Source organism: Mugil cephalus, chromosome 9, assembly GCF_022458985.1.
Source record: "Mugil cephalus isolate CIBA_MC_2020 chromosome 9, CIBA_Mcephalus_1.1, whole genome shotgun sequence".
In the NCBI taxonomy this organism is placed as follows: domain Eukaryota; kingdom Metazoa; phylum Chordata; class Actinopteri; order Mugiliformes; family Mugilidae; genus Mugil; species Mugil cephalus.
The window spans coordinates 8,297,200-8,311,122 of NC_061778.1; the positions used below are offsets into that span (position 1 = coordinate 8,297,200).

General features: G+C 41.8%; 1 protein-coding gene across 11 annotated transcripts in view; it reads right to left on the reverse strand.

Annotated features, from left to right (window-relative positions):
- synrg (synergin, gamma) overlaps window positions 1-13,638 on the reverse strand; it is a 38,702-nt gene extending 25,064 nt beyond the window's left edge. For 3 of the 11 annotated variants that reach the window (XM_047593639.1, XM_047593638.1, XM_047593633.1), the window contains exons 1-10: window positions 13,527-13,637; window positions 7,525-7,565; window positions 6,374-6,510; window positions 5,915-6,042; window positions 5,395-5,500; window positions 5,179-5,290; window positions 3,963-4,388; window positions 2,258-2,536; window positions 976-1,056; window positions 652-848 (exon numbers count right to left, since the gene is read on the reverse strand). In XM_047593639.1, coding sequence (XP_047449595.1) covers window positions 652-848; window positions 976-1,056; window positions 2,258-2,536; window positions 3,963-4,388; window positions 5,179-5,290; window positions 5,395-5,500; window positions 5,915-6,042; window positions 6,374-6,510; window positions 7,525-7,565; window positions 13,527-13,561 — 1,542 coding nt within the window. In that variant the 5' untranslated portion in view covers window positions 13,562-13,637. Of the gene's footprint in view, window positions 1-651; window positions 849-975; window positions 1,057-2,257; window positions 2,537-3,962; window positions 4,389-5,178; window positions 5,291-5,394; window positions 5,501-5,914; window positions 6,043-6,373; window positions 6,511-7,524; window positions 7,566-13,526 lie in introns of all 11 variants that reach the window. The other 8 variants (XM_047593644.1, XM_047593643.1, XM_047593642.1 and 5 more) reach the window with 6 other exon arrangements.
- Between the last annotated feature and the right edge of the window lie 285 nt (window positions 13,639-13,923).

Consider the following 13,923-nt stretch of genomic DNA (forward strand, 5'->3'; position numbering starts at 1 on the left):
GGCAGGTCCCCGTGCTAACTGGTTGTTGGCTGTAGTCTGTGGCCAAACCACAAGAGGCATCTATTTTTAGTTTTATTCTGGTATAATGGTAATTTGATTTATCTGTTATTTGGGAAAGGCGTCAGAGAACGCTGGTCACTACAAACCTAGTTTTGTTGCCATCGTGTATTCACAGGACTACAAATGAAATCCAATGTTTACATATAAACCATTCATCACAGTCAAGTTCCTTTTGAACAGATTTTACCAGCGCTGCCCCTTGTTAAGTTGGCGTTTTACGGCTCTTTAAGATTAACATCACCAAAAAGCATCTTATTATTTCTTGTATGAAAGAAGCGACGGGAGCCAATGTTTTCGTGAGCTGTTTGCTGATTTGCATCCTCCCAGGGGTGGTGGTGGTGGTGGTGGTGACAGGCCCGGGCTGCGGATGATAAGAAGCCTCCTGCCAATCTCGGCTGATGGGGACTTGTATCGGGCTTACAATGCTTCACAAGCCTTGGGCTGATTTGCAGCGCCGCTCCTTTCCCCCCTGTTTCCTGCTAAGCCTGTCTAATTTCAGTATGGAGTGTATGGCAAGCCTCAGTAGAAGCCACTGGGGATGATTAGCAAAGTCGTTCTAAGTAGATAATTTGTTTTGATGCCAGTGTTTACCTGCGCTACTCCAATTAGTGCAAGTACAGTGTAAAGCTCCTCCTTGGTTAGCATGCCAGGTGTTGTGCGGTTGGCTGACGCCCAGATCTGGCCCAATGCTTCCCTGGGAAGGCCTGACGACATTAATATTGGGTAGAGCTTGGCTGTGTCTATCCCTGCCGGAGTCATGGTGAATTCAAGAACCTTCTTGAACATTTCTAGAGGAAGGAAAACACAAACGTTATGTCCACATACCAGTGTCGCTCCTTTCCATAAAATACACAGCAATGTCAAATATTTTCATCTGAAAAATGATGCCGGTTGTTGTCGTGGGTAAATGTTTACCTGGGACAAGGGTGTCGTTGTAAATCCAGGCTGGCAGCATGGACTGAATGTGCTCTTGTTGTGGGTACACACCAACACCTGCTGTCAGACACACAAAAAAACACGCGCACACGTACACACAGAGTTAGCCGTTACAGCACAAGTCTCGTCCAGGCGTACGATTTTGCCAAGTCTCTTGGCAGCTGAGCCCAGCTTGTAACGAACTCAACAAAATCATACACCTGATGTCTGGAGGGCTCGGTGCAGATGTAACGCTCCCCTGCACTGAATCACAAACGTCCTGCCACATCAGACATCTATAAATCAGTCTGTGTGTCATTCACAGCTTCAAGGAGAAGGGAGAGAGGAGACCGGGAAGAAAAAAAAAAACAAAAAAAAAAACGACCTAATTTAACTGAGGACACTGACCTAAATTATTTGTTTCTGAAAATAAACTTTTAACATCTCAGTAAAATAGCATGAGTCATTTTAGTGTCTAACAGGCGTGAGTTTACTAAGACAGTCACTTTGAGCATAATACTCCCATCAGCCCATCAGTCTTGGGCATGAATGGATGAATCTTATTACAAATCTCCCTGGTCTCCGTGATGAGCCACTACATTTCCCCTGATGGCACAGGCGACGTGGACACAGACAAACAAATAACAGCACAAAGGAGCGGCAGAGTAGCATGCACAATCAGCCTTGGATTATGTTGGGCCCCAGTGGCACCTGCCAATCCATGCGCATCCCTGTTAAACCAAAGCAGTCAGCATGCGGCAGAGGTCGTTCTCTGAGAGGGTGTTACACAGTGAGGGAACAGACGGCAGCTTATTTAGTCAGCAGGTATTACCCAAGGACCTTGACAGACACAGTCCATTTCCACAATGTGTGCAGAGAGTACCGGCAGAGAAAACCCCCCCTAACAAGACAGAGGCAGAAGCGGATAGAAATAAAGGCAGGGACTAGGGAGTAGGCACAAAGACGCCGTCGCTCCCTAACAAAGTCGGCATTGAAGAAAATGTAAACTTGATTTCAGTGAAAACCACCCAGGCAACAATTGCCCATACAACACCGTCCAGAATCTGGTACAAACCAATTATAACCCAAAGTGATAGAAGAGATTAAGTTGCTGCTAGAAGTAGAGAATTATTTTTGTCGGGGTTAGAAAGACTGAAAACGTTTCTCCAGGGCAGAAAGAAAAGCTTCTCCTTGATTGTGTGTTAATGCTGCAACAAAGCAAGAGAAGAAGAGGAAGAAGAAGAAGAAGCTATGAAGTCCAATGAACAGGCACGTCTCTCACCACTGTCGCTACTGGTCTGAGGAGAAGAGCCAGTAGCTGATGGAGGGTGACTGGGTGCAGACACCGGAGCCTCAGGAAGCTTTTCTTTGGTGAACACAGAACTCAAGTCCTCAGGGGCGGCAGCCCAGTTCCTCGCTTTAGTGCTGGACTGAAACTGGGCTGAAACTTTAACTCGGGGAGTCATTTCAGCCAAACTCTGCCTGGACCTAAAGCTAACCTGGGCCGTCTTATCAGCTGTAAGATCGCACGAGGAGAACAGCTTCTCTTCCAGGGACGGGCCTAGAGGGAGTGAATGAGGAACAAGCTTCTTTAACAGACACCGGCTACAGTCCAGACTTTACTTTTTTGCTTTTTTGGACAGTTATACATTTTAAGTTTTCAGGCTCTGGACTTTAGTAAATTCAATTTGAAATAATGTGTAATACCTTAAAGTCTTAAGAAGGTTTATGTCAGTATTGAAAAATGTTGTGTACAATATGATTGATAGTTGTAGCTACCAAATGTTGCCAGTAAATGTTTAGACCTCTAATAGTGCTACGAAGCTGTATATCAATATAAAAACACAACAACAAAAAAAAAATGAATGCAGACAATGCAATTCACTATAAATATAATAATAATAATAATAACAACAACATGCCTATAAGATGGTTGTTGAGGGCACGGATACACAAATCTATGATTAGAAAAGCTGAATGGAAACCTAACTTCTGTTCACCACAAGGCTCATTTAAGCTCATTTAATCTTCTGGTATGAATAAATGCCCCTCTTCCTTTAGTGCTCTCTCTAAGCAGCCCAGTATAAAATCTTATTTAGCATAATTTTATAAAAATCTGAAGCAACCAGAATAATTTACACTTGTAGCCTCAGTAAACAGACAACTAAAGGTAAATATTGCGTTAATACAACGTTTTAAACCCTTTGTCAAACTCCTTCCAGCCCTAATATCCCCATTCCAGCATTTGTCCTTTTGCACGATACGCGAGTTACGTTTTGGCCGGCAGCACACAGGTCCAATTAACTATATCAAATTTCTTACGCAACCTCCAAATTCAATTCTGCCGCGCAAGAACAAACAAGCTGCGAGACAAACTCCTTAGGCCGCTAGTCTCTGCTATGAATGGTAAGCCATCCATCAGCCATCTAATCAGCTTACTCCAGATGCTAAACAACTAGGTCATGAATGTCTCAGAGGACCGGGGATGATGCTGGATGGAGGGCTAGCGGGTACATTTCTCTGGACAGAAGGTGATCTCTCTGTCCTGTCATTTGGTCTCCAGACTGAGAGCTGTCACAGAGCATCTGCTCATCCCAGAGATTACACAGAAAATGACACATGACAGTGACGGTCCTTTTCCAGGGCACAAACAATAAACGGATTCATTTTGCGCTGGAATCGGCTGCAATGTGGTTGAAAAACCTACTGGTGATGAAACAAATTGGGTTTCTTATTCAGTGTGCATCTTTGTATGCTTAGTCTGTTGTGTCGGGTAGCTTTTAAGGTTTGGATAATGAGGCCATCTGGTGTGCTGGCTACATGCTCTCACGCTTTAACGCAGGCCAAGACCAACTCGACATCCGGAGGTAGCAGTAAAAACAATAAACAAGCAATAAAAGCAGCGCTACAAGGACTAAGTGGAAATAGTTGAGTGTAAATTATGGGGGATGTGAGGGGAGGTGTCAACGAAGCAAAGGAAGAGTTACCTTGAAGTGTAGATTGGGAGCTGGTGCTGATAGCAGAGTGTTGGGTGGCAGCGGGAAAGGACACAGAGGTGGGGAGGGACTGAGGGTGGGGTTGTGAGGGAGGGAATGGCGGTTGGACTTGGGCTTGAGATGGGGGGTGGATGTCAGAAGAGGGAAAAACGTTAACAGGTCCCTGAACAAAGTCACTAAAGTCGTCATCGTCCTCGGGGAAACCTGTCTTGGGGGCAGAGGATGAAGGCTGGACGGGGGCCTGTGAGGAGAGGCCGAAGGTGGAGGAAGTGGTGGAGGAGGAGGAGGAGGAGGAAGGCGGAGGAAAGGAGGCGGGGCCGTCTACAGGCCCTTGAAAGTCGCTAAACTCGTCAATGTCCTCGGACATAGCTTGGGGGAGGGAGTGAGTAGTGACAGACGGGTGTGATGGCGATGAGTCTGCAAAAATGAAGAAATAATGATGATGGCACAACACGTACACACACGCACACCACAATGGAAAATGAATCAAGGGCTGCACATTGCACTACTCTGTGCAAGACAGGGAATTGCAGAACTGCATCTATTTTTCAGAGTCACTAAAATGCTTTTTAAATGTAGTGCTGATTATCAAATTTAGAAAAATGCAACATCTGTGCAAAGTTAATACGATGATTAATGGTTCAAAAATGATTGAACACAGTTTATATAATTATCTAAACCAAACAATTTAAGATAAGTCAAAATCTGATCATCTGAAACCTGCACTGTGAAGCTGCAAATTAACACAACTTCAAAATAAGGTTTCACAGAGTTAAAAGGAGAATCGGTACTAATATATTAGTTTGCTAGACGCATGCCTACAATTCTTTGAAATGCACAGGAGTGTGTGAAGATAAATCTACAAGTCTACAACAGTAAAATTAATGCTGAAGTTCACAAACAGACACTATAAAAAATAAACGCACTACTAATAAGTGACAATAATTGAGAAGTGAACAAATGAAGAGAGAGAGGCTGGAAAAATAATGTCATAATGAAATGTAATGCAATCCGAGTTACAGTCCGAGGGAGTGACACATGACATACACAAACAGAAAATCCCAATTTCGACTTGCTTGACTGCCAGCTTGGCAGTCATCACGCTGACCTGCCTCTAATCCACTTATTACTCTCAGACGCAGGCGTTTCAGCAGAGCCATGAAGAAACACCACAGGAAAAATGACAGGGATTAAAGGGTAGAAGTACCTGGCTTCTTAGTCTGTGATGATGGAGTGGGGTGCATCTTCGCGTCTCTGCTGAAGCCGTCCAGGTTGCCTTTGATTGCCTCTAAGGCGTCGTCACGGCTCTTCTCCCCTGTCTGAATGCAACACGGGAGAGTATCAGAGCCCAGAGGGTTACAAGGACAAGCAGTGGACAAGCCAGGACAAGTGTAAGATAAACAATATGTGAAAAGAGACTCACCTTGGGTTTGACGCTGCTGAGCAGCCTCAGCTTCTGTTTCTGCTCCTCGAACTGTCTTCTTTTCCTGTCCTCCTCCAGCATCTTCTGCTGCTGCTCCAGACGTTTTCTTAGGTAGACGAACAGTACAGACATTATATAAAGAGCTAATAAAATACACAGTATTCTTTGGGGGGCTGGAAGGAGGAATAAACATGCTATTTAAAGTATAATAAAGTAAACTCATCTTTATACATTTATAGAGGATTATATTATTAAACTGTGAGAACAAAATAATCAGATATCTAGAATCAAATGTGGATTTTCAGAGGATTTCTCTGCATTTTTACTTTAGACAACACTCCCAACACTACTATTGCATGATAATGGGTCTTTTAAACCCCTATGCCACCAGCATGATCCCATATGACACATGTGTACCAAATGAAAAGAGCAGCGGGTAGACAAATGCAGATGTGAGCATTTATTCTTACACATACAGGATGCTCACAAGCAAGAGAGAACAATGATGATAATTACTTACTGGTGCTCCTCGGCCATTTGTTTCTGCATGTCAGCAGTGTACTGTGGTCCAGCTGGTCTCATACCCATGAACTGAGGTTGACCCAAGAACTGCATCCCAGGGGTCTGCATCCCAATCGCCATCCCGCCCTGTAAAAACCACAGATCAAAAGAACATCGATCTGGTCAGCATTTCTATTGTAACGCTGGTTTCACTTGATGCTAAACGCACTAACAAGAGGAAAAGTCACAATGATCAGAGAGCAGGCTGACTTGTAAAACTGCTACGAGTTAACAAAGGCTCTAAACTCGCTTGGAGGAAACTGGGTAAATCAATACAGCAGTGTTTCACTATTATGTATTCATCAATGGAAGCCACATTAGGAAGTCTATTAAAAAGACTATAAATGTAAATGCCAAAAAACCCTCGGGGAACTATTAATTTCAACACTTAAAAACACAATCCAGCGCAGAAACTCACCTGCATAGGAATAGCACCCGGGGGCATCTGTCCTCCGAAGTTCATTCCCATCATGCCTTGCATGTTGGGCTGCATGACTGGAACCATAGGGAAGCCCGGCTGCTGCTGCTGCTGCTGTTGCTGCATGGGCACCATACCTGCACAAACAAACACTATAATGAGGTACTGTAGACATTAAGAGTCATACGTGCAATTGTTATTTAAAGCATGAGTGAGTCTGGTTCAAATTACACTGAGGAACAGTTCGTTTAAGTCTAGAGTTGCAAAGAAAAAGCCTCCATGGTCTGGACAGGATTCAATATAGCAAATCAATTTCCTGGACAGCTGGAAAAAGACACAGGCTCCACAACAGCCAAATCTGTTTATCTGGTGACTACTGTGACAGCTTGGAGCAACAAAAAAAAAAAAAATAAAAAGAAGGGGGGAAAAAATGGAAAAGAGTGTGTTTATTTTCACAGATGCTGTGTATGCTGACAACCAGAGCTGAGCAGCCAGCTCCTAGTGGATCCCCCAGACGATTCACCGTGTTAGGGCTCAACTGGGCCAAATAAATAGTGTGTTTACGGAGGGTAGCTCACATTCTAATTTGTCCAACTAAAATGACATTGCTAACGGGAGCATGTAATGACCCTTAAGAGACACCTGTCCCAGTGGTGCAGGGATGGGATGGTTTATCAGGAGTGTTACTGCAAAGTCAACAGCCTAAATACAGCGAGCCTGCGCAGCTAAATGATAGTGCACCTGAGGTTCGCTGTGCACGGCTAACAAAGGTATGTATGAGCAGCGGTGTGTCTAATGACGGGTGGACGGATACGTCAGGGACCGGTTGTTAACAGGAAAGACTAATGAGAAGCAAATCGGAAAATGTAGACGTCTGCTATTAAATTTTAATGACAGCACCTAACCTGTTTGAACAGCCGAAGCGCACACTGTGACAAAAATAGTGAACTTTTAAATAGTGAACTTGGGAATACAGTTTTTATTTTAAGACTGTCTGCTTCAAGGAGCAATTTTCTATGTTGCTGATCACATTTAAATGAAAATGCATTTATTCGTCATCTAGCTTCTAAAAAAACACGGAACGCGGTTAAATATATTTAAAGAAAAGTCTGGAGAAATAGACTGGAAATGTTGACTGCAGGATGACTCACCTTGTGGCGGTCCCAGGCCCCCTCCGACAGGATACATAAAACTAAAGGAATAAAGAAGAAAAACACAGATTATTAGATTCAAACCGGGGCTAAAGGAACTCATGATGAAAGACACTGAAAGAGGTTCTTGTCTGACGCAGATGAGAATAATGAAGCCATCACTATTTCACTGCTTTACCTACATTAAATATCCAAAATGAAGCTGGAAACAAGGGCAACTGAGCTCGTAAAGTCTCCTGAAATAGTTCCAGACTGTTATTTAGTTGTTGTATAACAGGGCTTTTAAATGTAAAGAAGTAAAAACAGTTCAAATAGATGTGTAGCTCTACTTGACTACAAATAATGTTTGTTTGCAACCAATTAGACTCATTCTGTTAAAAACAAATCCAACTCCACGGCTTCTTTGCCCGTCACCATCCAGACGATTTGATTGGCCGAGCACAATTTTTCTGCATAATGGAGTGAATCCAGAACAACTTCGCAAAAACAATTTGAGGGCGGGGGAGTTGGCCTAGCTTCCAGCTTAGTTTAGAGCTTCTTTAAGTACAAATTCAGCTTCTCTTCTTCACTTTAGAAAATGTTTAGAGACACAAGTGAACAAAGAAAAAAATAAAAGTCTTGTTTTCCATCAGGAGTTGTGTTATCCTCCAGAGAACACTTCATTATTAGGTGAAACAACATTTTTTCTGTATCAGGCTGCAGTTACTCTGCAAATACTGATTAGCCATAACATTATGACCTACTGGAATATATCATGGTGTCCATCAATGGGCACATTAGGCAACAAGTAACCATTTTGTCGTCAAAGTTGATATGAAAAATCTAAAATCCAAATAAATGCCAGGATCCACGTTTCCCGTAAGAGAATTATACTGTTATAAGACAAAGGAATATGTTTGTTTACGAGCCACAGAAAAACATTCCCAGAACTAAAAACTTACAGCGGTTGAGACTTATTCGCCCTGCTGAACGCCGGCCCTTTAACATTTTAACAAACAGCGGCAACATTTGTGACAAACGAACTGAAAATAAATCCTAGACAGACATGTGGTAGTTTTGTTTCCACAGGCGACTTGGATTCGGTCACTGGGTCTGTGCTGTGAAAACATGCCTTTAAGAAATAATCAGTGGAAGTCTGCCCAAGTCGGCCAAGTCTCCCCCTCATCTCAGCCAAACCACACGGGCCTTCAGCTATTTGTCAAACAGCGTATTGCAACTCGGTTCTTCAGGCTGGAACTGACGATGCAGAGACAAACAGAAGACGGAGCCAGTCGGGCCTCTGCTCCCGATGGTTTCCAGCTAAATCTGATCATCGCTAATGCCAGTGAGCGACATTATAACACTGACAACTTTAGTACCAAGACAACTGTGCTAACAGAAGGGAGGTAGGGAGCTCACTGACAGACAGTTAAAATATTTGCAAATGAAATGATCAACTTCGTCTGACAAATTAATGAGTTTAGCTCGAGTTTGTCTACACAATGGCTGCATGAATATGCTTTCATTGGGACTGGCAATCGATTAAAATATTAGATCAGGATTAGTCACATGAACATCTATAATTAACACAAGATTATTCACAGAGTAATCAAACATTTAGACCACATCCACACGAATATGATTTTTGGGTGGAACTGCATAATTCTGCCTGGCAATGCACACTGTTACTTCCCACTACGATGAAATAAAAATGAGTATGTAATCCGGACTCCGATACTTCTGATACAAGATCTTTATGCTCTAAAATCGCTTCTCAGATCAAAGTATCGATACTTTCGATGCTTCAGTCATTTGAGATAATCTAGAAACAAAGTGGAAAGTAACTAAACTATTGAGTTGTTGTATTATCTTGGCTATATAGTAAATGAGGCCACTACCTCAATATACTTCCAAGTTAAAAATAAATAATTGACATATTCGATTCCTAACGAAGCTATGATTAGAAATACGCTACTTTTTTAAGGTTTACCAGACACATTAGGATGTATTCACATAAAGTATGAGGATCCCTGGTACCAGTCTAAATTTTACCCGGTATTGGATCGGAAAGGGAATCAGTGGTATCGAATAACTATAATTGGACTGTATGTTTGTATCCGAAACGCAGGGTTGATGCTTATGCTCCGCCTCTTCTTCTTCTGGCTGAGTTCTGTAGCAGAAACAGCGCCATGCATAGGTCTGGGATATGTACTACAGTCTTTCTACAACAACGCCAGGAAAAACAGACAAAAAATATTGTTTTGGTACAAATATATAAATGTATATCAAAGTGATATTTTTTTAAGAGTTGTCTTTTTGTTATTACAATAGGGACATTGTTGCAACAATCCACTATAATGACAAATACTGTTCCCCAGAATAACCTCAAAGTTATCAAACGTGCGTCTCTGTTGCAAACTATCCGGTGTGGTCTGCCTTTGGTGGGAGGGAGGACGGCTCTCTGCATCAGCAGTGTGCTCGGTCATGAAGTGACATTTGAGACCTGACCTACATGGGCTGTAACTCAATTCACACTGACAGTTATGTAAATTAATTGAAACTTAATTAGTTATTAGTTCAAACAATTATCTCTTGGGGATTTAAAGCCGAACTTTACATTCAGAAGAGCGAGAAAGGCTTGTTCCTTCTTGCCATCCACTACGTTTACTTTATTACTGCTGCATCGCTTTCCGACTTTCCAAACAACGTGTCGGGCAGAGGGTGTTGAAGTAATGTTATTATCGTGTTAACTTTGACAGCCCTAGTTTTCAAGAATCAGTTCATTGATTAGTGGACAAACACAATAAAAGCGAGAATGCTCATTACAGACTCCATCATCTTCATTTGCTCCTTCTGTCAAAGCCAACAACACAAAAAACTGAAAATGCAGCCAATCCTCATATTCCAGTGGGTGAATGTAATTTAGCATTTGGCAGCTTAATTCCTCTGCAGATGGTAGAGAAGAAAACTGAAAGCGACTATACATTCATAGTGGACACAAGCTTTTCATGCTTCCTGAACGTGTAAATATGCAACTGTTTTAAATATATAATAGGGACTTTATGGCAATGCTGCTTTTACAGATCGTTAACCCAGCCTCAAAAAAAATGTTAAATACTATATATAGAGAATATATAGAGGAGTGCAGTAATAACAGTTTGATGGACAGCTATTATGATTTGGTCACTGCTGTTTGTCTGCCTTTCCATTCACGCTTTGCTGATAAAGACTAGTCATTTGCCAAAATGTGTCACAAATAAATCATATTAATGTGACCTTATGAGCACTGTTCGTGTTGAATAAATAAAGATTTCTGATAATAGATGGCAGAAAACAAAGCAATGAAAGGAAACATGCGAGTAATCTAAAGCTCTCTAGCTGAGGCTAACCCCCCCTGATGTAATACAACTGTGTTGGCGTCAGAGATGATGCTTGACTTGAGAGTCTCACATCTGCTCCCTGTAAGATTTGCAGCTTAAAAAGCTTTTATAGGAGCGCTGCTGCCGCTGCTGCCTACCATCCAGCAGCAAATAACAGGTCATGGCCAAGCAGATTAGCACAAAAGGAGATAAGCAGCGATAGCAGCTGCAGACACCAGGCAAGCCAGCGCCTTGTGAAAGGCCTGTAATCATCCACCGGCTCTTCGAGTCGAGTGTTTTTGAGCGCTGGGAGACAGAAGCCAGGATTTCACCCAGTGTCATCATCACTGAGGCTAAAATCTTTTTTGGTTTATTCTGAAATTGCTGCTACAGAGGAACATACAACGGACTTATATTCATTCCTAAAAGAGGAAGTATTGACTGTCACCGAACACGCTATTGTAGAAGTCGGGTTTAATAAGACGTGTTAAACTGAAATGATTAGTACATTTAAGATTGATTTACTGTTACTCAAATTAAATTATTTTCTGCATTTGTCAGTTATAGATTTTGGTCAAAAAGACGTCATGTAGGGATAAATTGCCACTATTATCTGCAGCTTAATGGCTTAATCAAACAAAAAGAGACAAAACTGGGACAGAGCTTTTGTCTGGACTTTTAGCTGAAGAAAATAAGCAATTTGAAGGCAGCACTTTGGGACAAATTCTGTCATTAATATAATAAAAATAACAATTTAAAAAAAACCCCACAACAATCAGGGAGATTAAATACAATTGAATTCGCATCATAAAATAAAATATTTGATTCCAAGTAATCAAAGTCACCCCCGAAACTGACAACAAAGGTGAGAACCTCTTTATAGATTCAAGCACTTACTAGTAAACCACATTCAAAAAGACCAAAGCAAAACAACCTAAACAACGATGTAAGTCACCAGTGAACATGAGACCTGTCAAGTGAAAACTGGGCAGTGATATAGAGGACTGTAATAAATATATTAGTGATAGTCTCAGCTTTACAAAAGATTAGATTTCTAGTAACAAATCTAGCTTGTAAACTCGCTTATAAAAACCAGACCACTCTTATAATGATGTAGCGTTATTACAGCAGGACATCATCTGACATTCACGAGGTCAAATGTCTGAAACATGGTACAATCACATGACCCGCAGAAAACAGAGAATCCACACAAAGCTACCATCACCAAAGAAAATGGATTTAGTGCATCTCTGTCACATCTCCAGCCCTGTAACCATTAGATTTTCATCATACTGACACATCTACTCAAAAACAATCCAAACACCTGAAAGGTTGGCTGTGACTGTCAGGTGGGATTTGTAAGCTGCACTACTGCTCCACCTCCTGGCTTTTCCACACTGACACACAGGCACATTTTAGTTTGTTGTTGTACTAGCTGCACTCGAACCATCCTAAACTTAAAAAGAGAGGAGAGACTTTGGATCGCATATTCATACATCTCAAAGTAATTACGAGACATAACAAAAAGACGCAATGAGACATATGTTTTAACAGAGATAGTGTCACTGGTCTTAAGTTAAAGTACAACCTAATCTAACACAATGGCAATATGAAAACAATACATTTCCTGGTCAACATTATAAGGTTCCACTGGCCTGGAAAAACATCTTAAGTATCTTAAATACCAAACAACAACAATCCAATTAATCAATTAAACGCTTAATCTAATCAGTGTCGCCTAAAGATGATCAGCTGCAGTGCAAAAGTATTGCTGGCAGAGTTTTACTATTTCCTACCGCCCACGCTCAGTTACAGTACTGAGGGCTTTGGTTTCACCTGTGTGATCAGGATCACCTGGCCAGTCCAGATCCTTGTAGCCGGGGCATATTTATTATTCAAGCTGCTGGAGCTGGTCTCATGAAAGAATCATGAGGCTGGCCTTTTCATCTCCTCTGCAGACCATCATGTCACTGCTTTTAATAAAGATACGTCTGATGCATCTGAACATTTACCACTGCGTCTGACAGGGCTGATTATGATGGTTGCACAGCGAAGAATTATTTAGTGAATATAAAGCAGAGAGGAAACATAATATAGCCTCTGATAGGTGATGGTGCGTTTGAGGAAAAACAATCTTAAATAATTTAACAGCCTTTTGGCACATCACGCTGCTAAACATCTCGATGACAGAAAACATAAAAGACACACAAAGGTAATAATATTGTGCCACATAGAGACACAATTAGTCATTCACAGGCCTTTAGCTACACACAGCAGCTGCGAGCTATTTACCCACCAATGCTACAAGAGTTAGGTACATTTCTCAGACAAATGCCGCCTTACATAATGAGACACCGTAAACAACAGATTTAATAAATGCTACATAAGATATAACATGTGAAATTCGTTACTATTACAGGTTTTTAGATCAGTTTTTGAGCAGGGACAGGTGGAGGCAGTAGCAGCTAGCCACCGTTAGCAGAGACACCTGACAACCAGCCATCTCATCTCATCACTTCTTCCTCCACAACAAAAACCAGCCTCCGTGGCGGAGCTTGACGCGCTTCCGGGAGCTACGTGTGAATGTGTCCGCCGCGAGTGCATGTTTCACGAAGAAACTGTATTTTTGCCACAACAGAAATTGATTTCGAAAGGCTAAAATACCTGCTGCCTCCTCCGGATCCTGGCCGCAGCGCCATCTTGATAACAGCGGTCACCAGTTGGGTGATGACGTCACTAGCGACGAATGAGGAAGTAGGAGAGTGGTGCCCTGAGTTCGGCCTGTCAGGAAACTCTGCCCGAGCACGATAAACTGTGAAAACATTGCCCTGAGTTTAGCTTTTCAGGCTACCGCAGAGTGTTAGGCCACCTATGAGAAAAAAAGAGAAAAGTAATAAATTTTTTTTCATCATGCACCTTCAGACAATTAGGCCTGGGTGGACATGTCAAGGCAATGTCGAAATACAATATCGAGAATATATTATATGTGATTTTATTGAGGGGTTTGGCAACAGTATAATGAAATTTAGATAGCATTCTGTGATATAAAACACATTTATGA